At 39.3% G+C, this 14,083-nt stretch overlaps 1 protein-coding gene across 1 annotated transcript in view; it reads right to left on the bottom strand.

Annotated features, from left to right (window-relative positions):
* The window catches only part of PRUNE2 (prune homolog 2 with BCH domain), a 185,282-nt gene that overhangs the window by 137,349 nt on the left and 33,850 nt on the right, over positions 1–14,083 (bottom strand). The window contains exon 2 of the mRNA XM_053702485.1: positions 12,885–13,085. Coding sequence (XP_053558460.1) covers positions 12,885–13,085 — 201 coding nt within the window. The remainder of the gene's footprint in view (positions 1–12,884; positions 13,086–14,083) is intronic.

The following is a 14,083-nucleotide window of genomic DNA, read 5'->3' as shown; positions in this document are numbered from 1 at the left end:
ATGTATGAATCTGCCTCTAAGATTCTAGATACACAACCACAATTCGAGAGAATATGGTTTTACTGGACACTCAATCACCCACAGACATATAGGGCCCACTAAGAACCTTTTCAGATAAGGAACTGGGCGGTTTGGTTGCCGGGGGGGCGGGGGCCCCGACGTCCTTCTATACCTAATCTTACTTTACTATTCTTCACTCTATCTAATTGTTCGACAAGCTTTTTTAGCTACCTACAGATTAACAATTGGTAGGCACTCTTTTATCTAAACTCTTACTCTATCTTCCCTCTTCCCTCTTTATTCTTTTCTCCTTTTTAGTTAAAGATTTATGCCACTACTCTGGTTTTATACTGTGTTATTGAGGATAGTGAAACCATGCCACCCTCTTAGACAAACTTGATCAAAGACATTTTCCACCCCACTCACACCATCCCATCAAGGACTTGGACTCTATGTTTGGTGGATATGGCTTACCTCGATTGCTAAACGGGAGAAACGAAGCATAGTACTTTAAGACCCTGCTTTATGTATTTATCAATGGACTCTAAGAGACTTTAGTGGGTGGCAGGAGACCCAGAAATTTTAGCACAGTTGCTTCATTTATACTTCCTATCCCACTTATCAGATATATAAAAAAAAACAAAAAAACGATGTATGACCTCTGTTGTAACGAATTTTTCTCTGTTTATATCAATAAAAAAGATTTAAACATAAACAATAATAATTTTGTTGTTGACTGTCCCTTTAAACTTAGATTGTGCCCAAAAGGCTTTTGAAGGTGGTAGCCAGCCACTACATGCTATCATAAACTGCATTCTGAAACCATGAACTGGGAACAAAACATCAAAGAAAGACAAGAACCAACTCTCACTTTCCTTCTTATGTAGATATCCTCTGTAACAGGAATGCACTGCTGGGAGCTAGCAGGCGATTGGTTGCTACACACATTTGTTTCTTGTCATTAGTTCACCAGATGTGTTCCACTAGCTCACAGTAGTAGACTTTATCTATTTGTTTAATCCCTTTGAAGGTATTAAACATAATGGGGTCCTTTTATCAAGCTGTGAATGCAACTTTGGAGCATTTTCGGTGGAGGCTCGCATCACATATGCAATCCTAAAACCTAGGCCCGGACTGACTATAGAGCATGCCGGGCAAATGCCCGGTAAGCTACTGGGTCCCTTAGCCCCGCCCCCTGACTGAATTCTATAGCCCTGCCCACTGGTCCAAATCCATTAGCCCTGTCCACTGGTTGGATCCCTTAGCCCTGCCCACTGGTCGGATCCCTTAGTCACACCCACCATTCGGTCTCTTACCCCCACCCAGGACTCATATACACACAGCAGCATAGAGCCCTGTCACACTCTCCGCCCATCAGCCAATAAGGAGGGATGTTGCGCGCATTACTCCTCCCATCCACCACACGCACATCTGAAGCTGAAGGAGGAGTTCACCTTTGGAAGGATCATGGATAGTAAAGTAAAAGTTTTTTTTTGTTTCTTTTGTTTATGAAGGATAATATATAATCACTGGACTTCACTGGGGGCTGGAGGCATCATTTTTTTTTTTTTATATTTTATTTATAACCAGCACGAGGTACAATAGTAAACTGTTGGGTATTTAAAGCAACCCCCCCTGATATAATAGACAGGATTACACTTTATCCAGCTCCCGTGACCAAACAAAACTTATAGTGATACTAAGCAGAGTTAAGGTTGTGTCGACTCATGGTACTTATCTGCGTATCAGTCTACTAGAAAGGGATGTGGATGAGATATATTTCATTTAGGACAGCAATCTAGGTATGAATGTGAATCTAAGTCAAAATCCTGCGTGTGGGGCTGTATTGGACAATAACTCTGCTAAGACATTATAGCTTCCAAAAATATGGCTGGTAAAGACAATCTTAGGAGATACCCCTTTAAGTACAAAATGCTGTGCATGTATATAAAAAAAATCCAAATGTAGTCTAAATATCAAAATGTACCATTCTTAACTCAAAAGAATAACAATATCAAACAAATAAGGAAAGAGTGACAATACAAGCCGTCCATCACAAATATATCGAATATGGATTCAGTTTAAAGTCTATGTGGAGATTAGTGACTTGTGCAGCACAGCACTGCATTTTATCCAATATGATATTAAGGAGCGTGTTAGTTAAAACATCACAAGCGTTAGCAAGATGGAGCATCATTTTATTGCAAGGGAGCTGGGGGTATAATTTATTACAGGGGGGCTGGGTGCATCATTTATGGCTGGGAGCATCATTATATTGCAGGGGGCTGGGGGGGATCATTTATTGCTGGGGGCATCATTTATTACAGGGGGCTGGGGGCATCATTTATTACAGGGGGGCTGGGGGCATCATTTATTGCTGGGGCATAATTTGTTACAGGGGGCTGGATGAAAAATTAATTACAGTGGAGCTGGAGGCATAAATTATTACAGGGGGACTGGAGGCATTATGTATTACAGGAGGGCTGGAGGCATGAATTACTACAGGGGGCATAATTTATTAAAGGGGGGCTGGGGGCATAATTTATTACATGAAGCTGGGGCATGATTTATTACAGGGGGGCTGGTGGTATAATTTATTACAAGGGGGCTGGGGGCATAATGTTTTACAGGGGGGATGTGGGCATAATGTATTACAGGGGGGCTGGGGGCATAATGTATTCAAGGGGGCTGTGGGGGCATATACATACTCCTCGATTATACAGTGTAGCATGCACACTATATAACCATTTTATAGTTTACATTAAAGTTCAATTTTAAACAGCCTTATTTTATTTATTATATGCTATGTGTTTCACTTGCTATGTTGTTTTCATGATTAAATATTGGATTTCAAAGTGGCGCAGTTGCTGTTCCCGGGGCCTTGACCGCTGAACCAAAAGTGGCCAGTCCTCCATATGGTCATTTAAAATATTGGTGGGGGCTGCTCTGCCTTAAAATGCCCGGGCCTATTTTTGGTCCCAGTCTGGCCCAGCTATAGCCAAAAGTTAAGAAGCCGCGTTAATAAGACCACTACTTCCTAACCCATATGCCAGCTCTGAGCTGGTGGTTTGCAATCACCCCGGACTAGTCTGACCTTGGTGATTGTGCACGAGCAGGGGGCAATTTTGCACAAGTAGCTGTTTGTGTAATGTTAATTGTGCCGGCAGCGATGCCAGGAGTAAAGGTTCACAGGAGTGAATTTTCTCCATCCTGCGTTTATTAAATAGGGCCCATTGTTATATGCAAGTAATAGTACAATAACAAAATGCTCTGATATATTAGAGCATTTTCATTTTTTACCTTTATGTTCTTTTAAATTTCCAGATGGAAATGTTCCTCACTAGTCTTATGAAAACTCAAAAAAAATAAACAAAAGAATGTTTTGTTATATTACTAATGATGTCCTTGATATAGAAATAGCCTTCCTGACACCATTTAACCTCTAGAGTCTACACAGATTAGCCACTTTAGTTTTTTCCTGCAATTCTTATAAAGGGACAATAAAGTAAAACTTAAAATGTTATGATTCAGTTAGAGTATGCAGTTTAAAGAGACTTTTAAGAGACTTTCCAATGTATTCTCAAATTGTGCACAATATTTTTCTAGGCACACTTTTTGAGACTTAGGCGCCGATTTATGAAAATGCGAGCGGACATAATACGATGTAGCATATCAAGTTTCGCCGCACATCGATAAATGCCGACAGCATACGTTGTCGGCATTTATCATTGCACAAGCAGTATACGATCGGACAGATTGATGTCCGCAGCCTCAGAGGGAGCGGACCAGTTAAGAAGCAGCGGTCTTATGACCGCTGCTTCATGACTGATGTTTCCGGGGAGCCTGAGGCATCAGGGGCCATTCAGCCCTTGATAAATTGGCCCCAGTGGCTGCTACAGAGCACGTGCAAGAGTTCACAACGTATATGTCAATTAGTCTGTGACTAGGTGGCTGATGGCTAATACATGATACACAAGAGCTGGAAAAAACAAAATTTATGCTTACCTGATAAATGTATTTCTTTGAGATGTGGTGAGTCCACGGGTTCATCTTAATTACTGTTGGGAATACCACTCCTCGCCAGCAGGAGGAGGCAAAGAGCACCACAGTAAAAACTGTTAAGTATCACCTCCCTACCCATAAACCCCAGTCATTCAAACGAAAGTAAATGGAGAAAGGAAAGTAACACAAGGTGCGGAGGTGACTGAGGTTTAGTCAAAAAACCTAAAACAATTACCCAAAAAACAAAGGGTGGGTCCGTGGACTCACCACATCTTGAAGAAATAAATTTATCAGGTAAGCATAAATTTTGTTTTCTTCTAAAGATGTGGTGAGTTCACGGGTTCATCTTAATTACTGTTGGGAACCAATACCCAAGCTAGAGTACACAGATGAATAGGGAGGGATAAAAAACCAGCATGCCTAAACAGAAGGCACCACCGCTTGAAGAAACTTTCTCCCAAAAGCTGCCTCAGCCGAGGCAAAAGTATCAAATCTGTAAAATTTTAAAAAAGTATGCAAAGACGACCAAGTTGCAGCTTTGCAAATCTGCTCCATAGAGGTTTCATTTTTGAAAGCCCAAGAAGAGGCTATGGCTATGGTGGAATGAGCCTTCATCCTCTCTGGAGGCTCTTTCCTAGAGGATTCATAAGCCCTGCGGATCACACTCCTCAACCAAAGAGATAGAGTAGAGGCAGACGCTCTCTGACCTCTATACTTCCCAGAAAAACGAACAAATAAAGCTGAAGACTTCCGAAAGTCTTTAGTCGCTTCCAAGTAAAACTTAAGAGCAAAAACCACATCCAGATTATGCAGCAAGCGCTCCTTGTCTGAAGAAAGCTACGGACACAGGGAAGGAACAACAATTTCGTAATTAATATTCTTAGTGGATACAACCTTGGAAAGGAATCCCAACTTAGTACGAAGAACAGCCTTAGCAGCATGAAAAATGAGATAAGGAGAATCAAACTGTAAAGCAGAGAGTTCAGATACTCTCCGAGCAGAAGAAATGGCCAAACAGAACAAAACTTTCCACGACAAAAGTTTAATGTCAAGGGAATGCATCAGCTCAAAAGGACGCCGTAGTAAAACCTTAAAAACAAGATTAAGGCTCCAAGGAGGAGCAATAACCTTAAACACCGGCCTAATTCTGACTAAGGCCTGACAAAAAGACTGAACATCCAGCACATCTGCCAAACGTTTGTGTAAAAGGACTGACAAGGCCGAAATTGACCCTTCAGAGTATTAACAGACAAGCCTTTATCCAGACATTCCTGAAGAAAGCATAATATTCTTGGGATCCTAACCTTACTCCAAGAATATCCCTTAGCTTCACACCAAAAAAGATATTTCCTCCACATCTTATGGTAAATCCTTCTAGTGACCGGCTTACGAGCCTGGATAAGTGTCTCAATCACCGACTCTGCTTGGATAGAATCAAGTGTTCAATCTCCAAGCAGTCAGCTTCAGAGAAACGAGATTTGGATGAAGAAAAGGCCCCTGAAGAAGAAGGTCCTTCCTCAGGGAAGGTTCCACGGAGGTAGAGTTGACATCTCCACTAGATCTGCATACCAGATTCTAAAAGGCCAAGCAGGGGGGATTAGAATCACCGATGCTCATTCCTGTCTTATGCGGGCAATCACCCAAGACAGGAGGGCAAACAAAGGAAATAAGATAAGCCAACTGGAAGTCCCACGGAACTACCAGGGCGCCTATTAGAAAGGCCTGAGGATCCCTTGACCTGGAACCGTACCTTGGAAGCTTTGCATTTTGGAGGAACGCCATGAGATCCAACTCCTGGGATGCGGATGGCTGACAGACAACAACAGTGGTCTTCCGCGCACTAAATGATCTGAGACACCTCCCTCATCGCTAGGGAACTTTGTGTTCCCCCCTGATGGTTGATGTATGCTACTGATGTTATGTTGTCTGATTGGAATCTGATGAACTGGTTCGAGGCCAACTGAGGCCAAGTTAAAAGCGCACTGTAAATTGCTCTCAACTCGAGAATGTTGATCGGTAGTTTGGACTCCTCCTGAGTCCAAAGACCCTGAGCTTTCAGGGATTTCCAGACTGCCCCCCAGGCCACCAGGCTGGCTTCTGTATTCACTATCACCTAAGATGGTCTCCGAAAGCAAGTAACCCGGGACAGTTGCTCCTCAGAAAGCCACCAATGAAGAGAATCCTTTGTCTTCTGATCCAACACTATCTTTGGAGAAAGATCCAGATAATCTCCGTTCCACTGATTGAGCATGCATAATTGTAAATCTCTCAGATGAAAATGAGCAAATGGCACAATGTCCATGGCTGCCACCATCAGTTCAATTACTTACATACACTGAGCAACTGAAGGACGAAGTGTCTCCTGAAGGACTCGATAAGCCGATAGGAGCTTGTGTTCTGGTCTCCGTCAGGAATATCTTCATCAGAACAGAGTCTATAATCGTCCCTAAGAACATAACTCTTGTTGCTGGAACCAGAGAACTCTTTTCCACATTTACCTTCCACCCGTGCGACCGGAGGAAGGAGAGTAACATCACCGTGTGAGATGCTGCCTTTGGAAAGAAGGGAGCCTGAATTAGAATGTCGTCTAGATAGGGGGCCACTGCTATCCCCCTTGACCGGACAACCACTAGAAGGGCCCCTAGAACCTTTGAGAATATTCTGGGAGTTTTGGTCAGGCTGAAAGGCAAGGCCACAAACTGAAAGTGACGATCCAGAAATGCAAATCTCAGAAACTTGTGATAATCCCTTTGGATGGGAACATGTAAGTACGCGTCCTTCAAATCTATGGTCATCATATACTGACCCTCTTGGATCAAATGAAGAATTGTCCGAATGGTTTCCATCTTGAACGATGGAACCTTGAGGAATTTGTATAGACATTTTAAGTCTAGAATCGGGCAGAAGGTTTCCTCTTTTTTGGGAACTACGGACAGGTTTGAGTAAAAACCCAGACCCTGTTCCTACTTTGGAACCGGAACAATCACCCCCAGGGCCAAGACGTCTTTGATACACCTCAAGAATGCCTCTCTCTTTATCTGGTCTGCAGATAACCTGGAAAGGTGAAACCTGCCCCTGGGGGACAACCCTTGAATTCTAACCTGTAGCCCTGAGACACAATTTCCACCGCCCATGGGTCTGGAACGTCCCTTAACCAGACTTGAACAAACTGAGAGAGTCTGCCCCCCACTAGGTCTAAACCTGGATCGGGGGCGACCCATTCATGCAGACTTAGAGTCGGTAGCAGGCTTTTTGGCCTGCTTACTCTTACTCCAGGACTGAGTCGGTTTCAAAGCTGGCTTGTTATTATCCTGCTTGGACGAAGATGAGGAAAACTTTCCTCTATAGTTGCAAAAAGAACGAAAATTACTTTGACATCCCTTCAGTTTGCTCCTCTTATCCTGGTGCAGAAAAGACCCTTTTCCGCCTGTAACATCAGAAATGATTTCCGCCAAACCCGGTCCAAATAAGGTCTTCCTCTTATAAGGAAGAGCCATCAGTTTAGCCTTAGATGAAACATCAGCTGACCAAGACTTCAACCATAAAGTCCGTCTGGCCAAAACAGCAAAACCAGAAGCCTTAGCTCCCAATCTAAGGACCTGGAGAACCGCATCAGCAATATAGGAATTGGTGAACCTGAGAGCTCTGATTCTGTCCTGAATCTCGTCAAGAGGCATTTCCTCCTGTAGAGAATCTGTTAATGCCTCAAACCAGTATGAGGCAGCACTAATCACCATAGCAATACAGACCACTGTTGCCATTGAAGAACAAGATGTGCATAGATCTTCTTAAGCTAAGCCTCCATCTTTTTATCCATAGGATCTTTGAAGACGCAACTATCCTCCTTAAAAGGGCATTTAGCTCTTTTACTGCCCAAACCCTAAGCTAAAAATAAAACCCACCCAATAAACCTACCACTAACCCCTGACAATCCACTTACAGTTTTCGTAGACCAGACATCCATCCTCATCCAGGTGGCAGAAGTCTTCATCCAAGCGAGCAGGAGTCTTCATCCAGACGGCATCTTCTATCTTCATCCATCCGGCGTGGAGTGGGTCCATCTTCAAGACATCCAGCATGGAGCATCCTCTTCTTCCTATGGTCAACGAAGAATGAAGTTTCCCTTTAAGGTATCCAAGATGGCGCCCTATACATTCGAATTGGCTGATAGAATTCTATCAGCCAATAGGAATTAAATAGGAATTAAAGGGTAAAAAATCCTATTGGCTGTTGCAATCAGTCAAAAGGATTGAGATTTCATCCTATTGGCTGATCCAATCAGCCAATAGAATGCAAGCTCAATCCTATTGGCTGATTTGATTTTTTACCCTTTAATTCCTATTGGCTGATAAAATTCTATCAGCCAATCGGAATGTAAGCAATGTCATCTTGGATGACATACCTTAAAGGGAAACTTTATTCTTCGTTGACTATTGGAAGAAGAGGATGCTCAGTGCTGGATATCTTGAAGATGGACCTGCTCCGCACCAGATGGATGAAGATAGAAGATGCTGCCTGGATAAAGACTTCTGCCCGCTTGGATGAAGACTTCTGCCGGTTTCGAGGCGGACTTCTGCCCGGTTGGATGAAGACAGTAAGTGGATCGTCGGGGGTTAGTGTTTTTTTTTTAAGGGTTTTTTGGGTGGGTTTTATTTTTAGCTTAGGGTTTGGGCAGTAAAAGAGCTAAATGCCCTTTTAAGGGCAATGCCCATCCAAATGCCCTTTCAGGGCAATGGTTAGCTTAGGTTTATTTAGATAGGTTTTTATTTGGGGGGTTTGGTTGTGTGGGTGGTGGGTTTTACTGTTGGGGGGTTGTTTGTATTTTTTTTTACAGATAAAAGAGCTGATTTCTTTATTGGTAGTGTAGGCTAGGGTGTTTTTTATTTTGGGGGGCTTTTTTATTTTGATAAGGCTAATAGATTAGAGTAATTCTTTTTTTATTTTTGATAATTTCGTTTTTTATTTTGTGTAATTTAGTGTTTATTTTTTTGTAATTTAGATAAATGTATTGTATTAATTAAATTTTTTGTAATGTTAGTTTTTAGTGTAAGGCAGGTTAGGTTTTATTGTAAGACAGGTTAGGTTTTATTTTACGAGTAAGTTTGTATTTATTTTAACTAGGTAGTTAGTATATAGTTAATAACTATTTACTAACTAGTCTACCTAGTTAAATAAATACAAATTTACCTGTAAAATAAAAATAAAACCTAAGCTAGCTACAATATAACTATTAGTTATATTGTAGCTAGCTTAGGTTTTATTTTACAGCTAAGTATTTAGTTTTATATAGGAATTATTTAGGTAATAATTGTAAGTTTTATTTAAATTTATTTTAATTATATTTAAGTTAGGGGGGTTAGCGTCACGTTAGGGTTAGGTTTAGGGGTTAATAGGTTTATTATAGCGGCAGTGTGGGCGGACGGCAGATTAGGGGTTAATAATCTTTAAATAGTGTTTGCGATGCAGGAGGGCGGCAGTTTAGGGGTTAACAACTGTAATGTAAGTGGCAGCGATGTTAGGGGCAGCAGATTAGGGGTTAATAGTTTTATTTATGTGGCGGCGATGTTAAGGGCGGCAGATTAGTGGTTAATAGTTTTATGTAGGTGGCGGCAATGTCGGGGGCGGCAGATTAGGGGTGTTTAGACGTGGGGTTTATGTTAAGGTGTTAGGTTTAAAAGGTAACTTTTTCTTTCCCCATAGATAAATGGGGCTGTGCTATGGAGCTTTTGTTTCAGCGATCGCAGGTGTTAGGCTTTTTTTTTGCCGGCTGTCCCCTTTGATGTCTATGGGGAAATTGTGCACGAGCACGTCAAAGCAGCGCTTGTATTTGGGTGAGGTATGGAGCTCAACGCAACCATATCGCCCGCACAAGCCTGCTTTTTGCAAACCTTTAATAGCAGCACTATGAAAGGTGAGCAGTGAAAATAACGTACAAGTAATTAGTGAGCAGCCATAACGCAAAACTCGTAATCTGGATGATTATTTGGGTTTCATCTTCCTTTAAAAGGCTAAAATAAACAGAGAATTGCAAGCATAGTATATTAAGGATGTTTTCTTTGTACATAATATACAAGAAATACTTGACTACAGCATTAGTTTGTTTACATGAAAAACAAAGGGGCAAGTAGTCTTAAACCTCTGGTGGGAGGGGGGTTCTTCACTTAGGGCCGGCCCAGCTAGTTTATGTACCAGTTCAGGGAATATTATGTTTCTTTCTTTAATAGATATTCATCTCTTCTGCCTGCCTCTGAGATAGGGAAGAAAGAAGGAAATATCAAAGTCCCTTTGGTTTTTCTAGAGCTTTGTATATATTGTATGACATACATTTTTTTCTTCTTTCTTTCATGATTCAGAGAGTACTATTAAAAAAGCAACAATTTTCCAATGGAACCCTTTATTGAAAAGCAGGTGGGAAGGCTAAGGAGGGTGCACATGTCTGGAGCACTATATGGCAACAGTTTTGCAAAAATGCTTTTTGAAGTCTTTGCAAACACTGATGCAATCTAGTACTCCAAAACATTCTTACAAAATTCCTGAAATATAGTTCTCTAGACACGTGTATGCCACCTTCCTATATATTCTCTTTAACAAAGGATACCAAGAGAACAAAGTATGTTATAAAACTAAATTGAAACTTTAAAAAAAAAAAAAAAAAAAGTTATGCTGTATCTAAATCAGGAAAGAAAATAAATTAGGGTTCATGTCCTTTTTAAACATTTTATAAAGCATTACATTTAGAGTTTAATGTCCCTGAAGAAATAAAAAAGAAATATGATAAAAATTTAGTAAATAAAATCATTTAGAATTGTCACACATGGAGATAAATTTCCTTATATGGAAAAATCAGTTAAATTAATAGGGGCCGATTTATCATGCCCTGTATGCATCTTAATGCATCTGTTTCTGCGCAAGCCTTCAGGTCCTATTACCACTGCTCCTTAACTCATCCGCCACCTCTGAAGTGGCGAAAAGCAATCCGCTCGATCGCATACGATCGGGTTGACTGACACCTCCTGCTAGCGGCCGATTGGCTGTGAATGTGCAGGGTGCAGCATTACACAAGCATTTCACTAGAAATGCTTGTGCATAGATAAATGCAGACAGCGTATGCTGTCGGCATTTATCGATGTGCGGCGGACATGATACGCTACAGCGGATAATGTCCGTCAACACATTGATAATTCTGCCCCATATACTGTATAATGGGTACATTTAATTAGTCACTGTTTAGTAATTGCTGCTTGTATGTTCCTGACATTAAATTTCTATAGTAACAGTGTGAAGCCAAATTTACATGGATAAGTAAAGGACACAAAACATTTGAAACACAAATAGTGATGTTGCATTTTATTACCATGTAATTCTGTAAACAGCAACAAATAATATGACAGATTATAATTACAGGTATCTTATGCTGAACCATTCTGTCTCTAATAATATAAGAAATAATTTATGCTGCCCAATGCCTTTAAAATGATTATATATTTTTATCGTTGGATGCTTATACAGAGTTCAGCTTCCTTATTAGTAAAATTAGTTCTAATTTGAAATTATGAAACTAATAAGTGACTGTGCATGGTTCCAAATGTTTGCAAGTGTGATTTCATTCTCCAGAGGCCATTTTGGATGCCAAAATAAATGTCTATTACATTTTATTTGGAGTTTTGGGCAGAATTTATGAGATACTAATAAAGAAGTAAAACACATTTTTTGCAATGTTCTATGTTTTGCCCTAATAAGTCACAGTCTCATATCTCTCAGCATATTAATTCAGGTCACCCACAAAAGTCATAAACACAGATCCATGCAATCTGCCTCAAAACCCGTTGCCCCCAAAACAATAAACACTGATGTTCTTCAACAAAACACACACACAAAATATTTTATCTTTCACCAGTAAAACGTCAATGTGCATGCTATGAAAACACTGCATGAAGTTTTACTGCCATCAAAAACATATACATGCATACACACACACACACACATATATATATATATATATATATATATATATATATATATATATATATATATATATATATATATATATATATATATATATATATATATATATATATATATATATATATGTGTGTGTGTGTATATATTTATGTATTCATGTATATGTATGAATGTATATATAAATTATTGAATGTGATGGTGTGAAATATTTCAATGGTTAATTATGACTTTTGTTGTTCATTTTAGAACTAATAACCTATTACATATGATTAAAAGGTCAATAAAGTCAAAATGCAACTTTTTGCTTTGTTCTTGGTATCCTTTGTTGAAATGTAAAGCTAGGTATGCTTAGGAGCATGTATATGTTTTTAGCAGTCTATGGCAACAGTGTTTGTAACAATATTCATAGCAATGTTACACTTAGTTGCAAACAATGTTGCCAGATGAATGACACATGCATGCAACCCATATAAGTTAATTATTGTTTAACTAACACTTTAACTGCTATTTCCAAATAAAAATTATATTTAAGAAGATTTTTCTAAGATCAATGTTCTTTTTTTGATCAGCATTTAAACACTATAAGATATGTTAGAGCATTACTTTTCAAACCTGTTCTCAGGCCTCCCTGACAAGCCAGATTTTCAGGATTATAGCAGGTAAAATATCCTCAAAATTTGGCCTGTTAGGGGGGCCTGGGACAGGTTTCAAGATCAGAGTGTTAGAGTAACAGGCAGAAGGTACTTGTATTTATGTGGATAGTACTAAAGGTGTGAAATGCAAAAGTGCTGACATAAATTTGCAGTACGAGACGATTGCTAAAACACAACCTTAACAAATCATATTTATATATTTATCCACTCTCATTGTTCTCTTACACCTTTATTAATTAGTACAGAAGTAAACATCTGCATTCTTACCATGTCCTGTGTAATCAAATGAGTCCGCTTCGTCGGGGGTATCTAGATCATCTACATTGATGTCCAACTCATCTGGAGTGTCAATGTTGTCATCAGAGAGAATAGATCCTTCACTGTGGTCCAAAGAAAGGTTTATGTTCGGAGCTGTAAGCTTTATCTTTCTAGTATGGGAGCCATTTAGATCCAACGAATTTGGTGGTTCTAAAAAAGAAATGATTGATATGAGAGAAGAACTGATAAATGAATACATCTATGTCACCAGAAAATACATTTGTATTGGGATATACACCAATTGTGTTTCTTTTGGCTAGACCTTTGTCATTTAATATTACATATCTATGTATTTTTATGTAGTTTTTTGGAAATATTAAAATTATTTGAAATAATTACTCACTGATTTTAATCAGTAACATTAAGTCCTTCATCCTTTCTGAAGACAAAGGTGGTTTTAGACCATAAAGTTTTGGGGTGTAAGACTCAGGTCCCCGTATCATTGACATTTGGGGATGCATAGGGTATGTAATTATTTTTATTATAATGGCTCCTTTATGGAGTTTTAATTGAATAATGTATGAACATAGTAATCTGAGAAAAAAAAAATCTTATATGCACTTTAATTTTTTTTCCAGTCTTTCACCAAAAGCTTTTCAGTTTATTCTACATAATAAATGTATCACTTGAGTTAAAATACTAATTTTTCTCTCCATAATTCTTTTAAAATGCATTATATAAATGAATAATAATCAGGAAGCAGTAACAGTAGCTGACAAAATAAACTGGAGCGCTGAATAGCAATTGCTTAGATTGTTTAGATCTAAATAAGTATGCAGGAGCAGACGTTGATGCACTGTTATTTAAACTAAAAATAGTCTTTACACAAAGCTGAGTCATTGTATTGAGTCAAAACTGTGGTACAGAAAATGAATTAAGGTAAAATGATCTGTGCCGGTCTTCATCCACAAGGAAGGCCTAATGATCAAAAACTCAGCAGCAATATACAGTATATATATATATACGCTAGCAGTATATATATAATTCCAAAAGCAAAAAAGGCACTCACTGTTCATAATAAAATATAACTTTTAATAAGCCAAGTTTAAAACGACATAACGTTTCGGTGTTCACATAACACCTTTGTCAAATGTCAAAAATAGACAACTTAATGCCCAACCACTCACCTATCATACCTAAACACCCAT

The sequence above is a fragment of the Bombina bombina genome, chromosome 2 (genome assembly GCF_027579735.1).
Source record: "Bombina bombina isolate aBomBom1 chromosome 2, aBomBom1.pri, whole genome shotgun sequence".
Taxonomy (NCBI): domain Eukaryota; kingdom Metazoa; phylum Chordata; class Amphibia; order Anura; family Bombinatoridae; genus Bombina; species Bombina bombina.
This window is presented reverse-complemented; position numbering and strand designations above follow the sequence as displayed.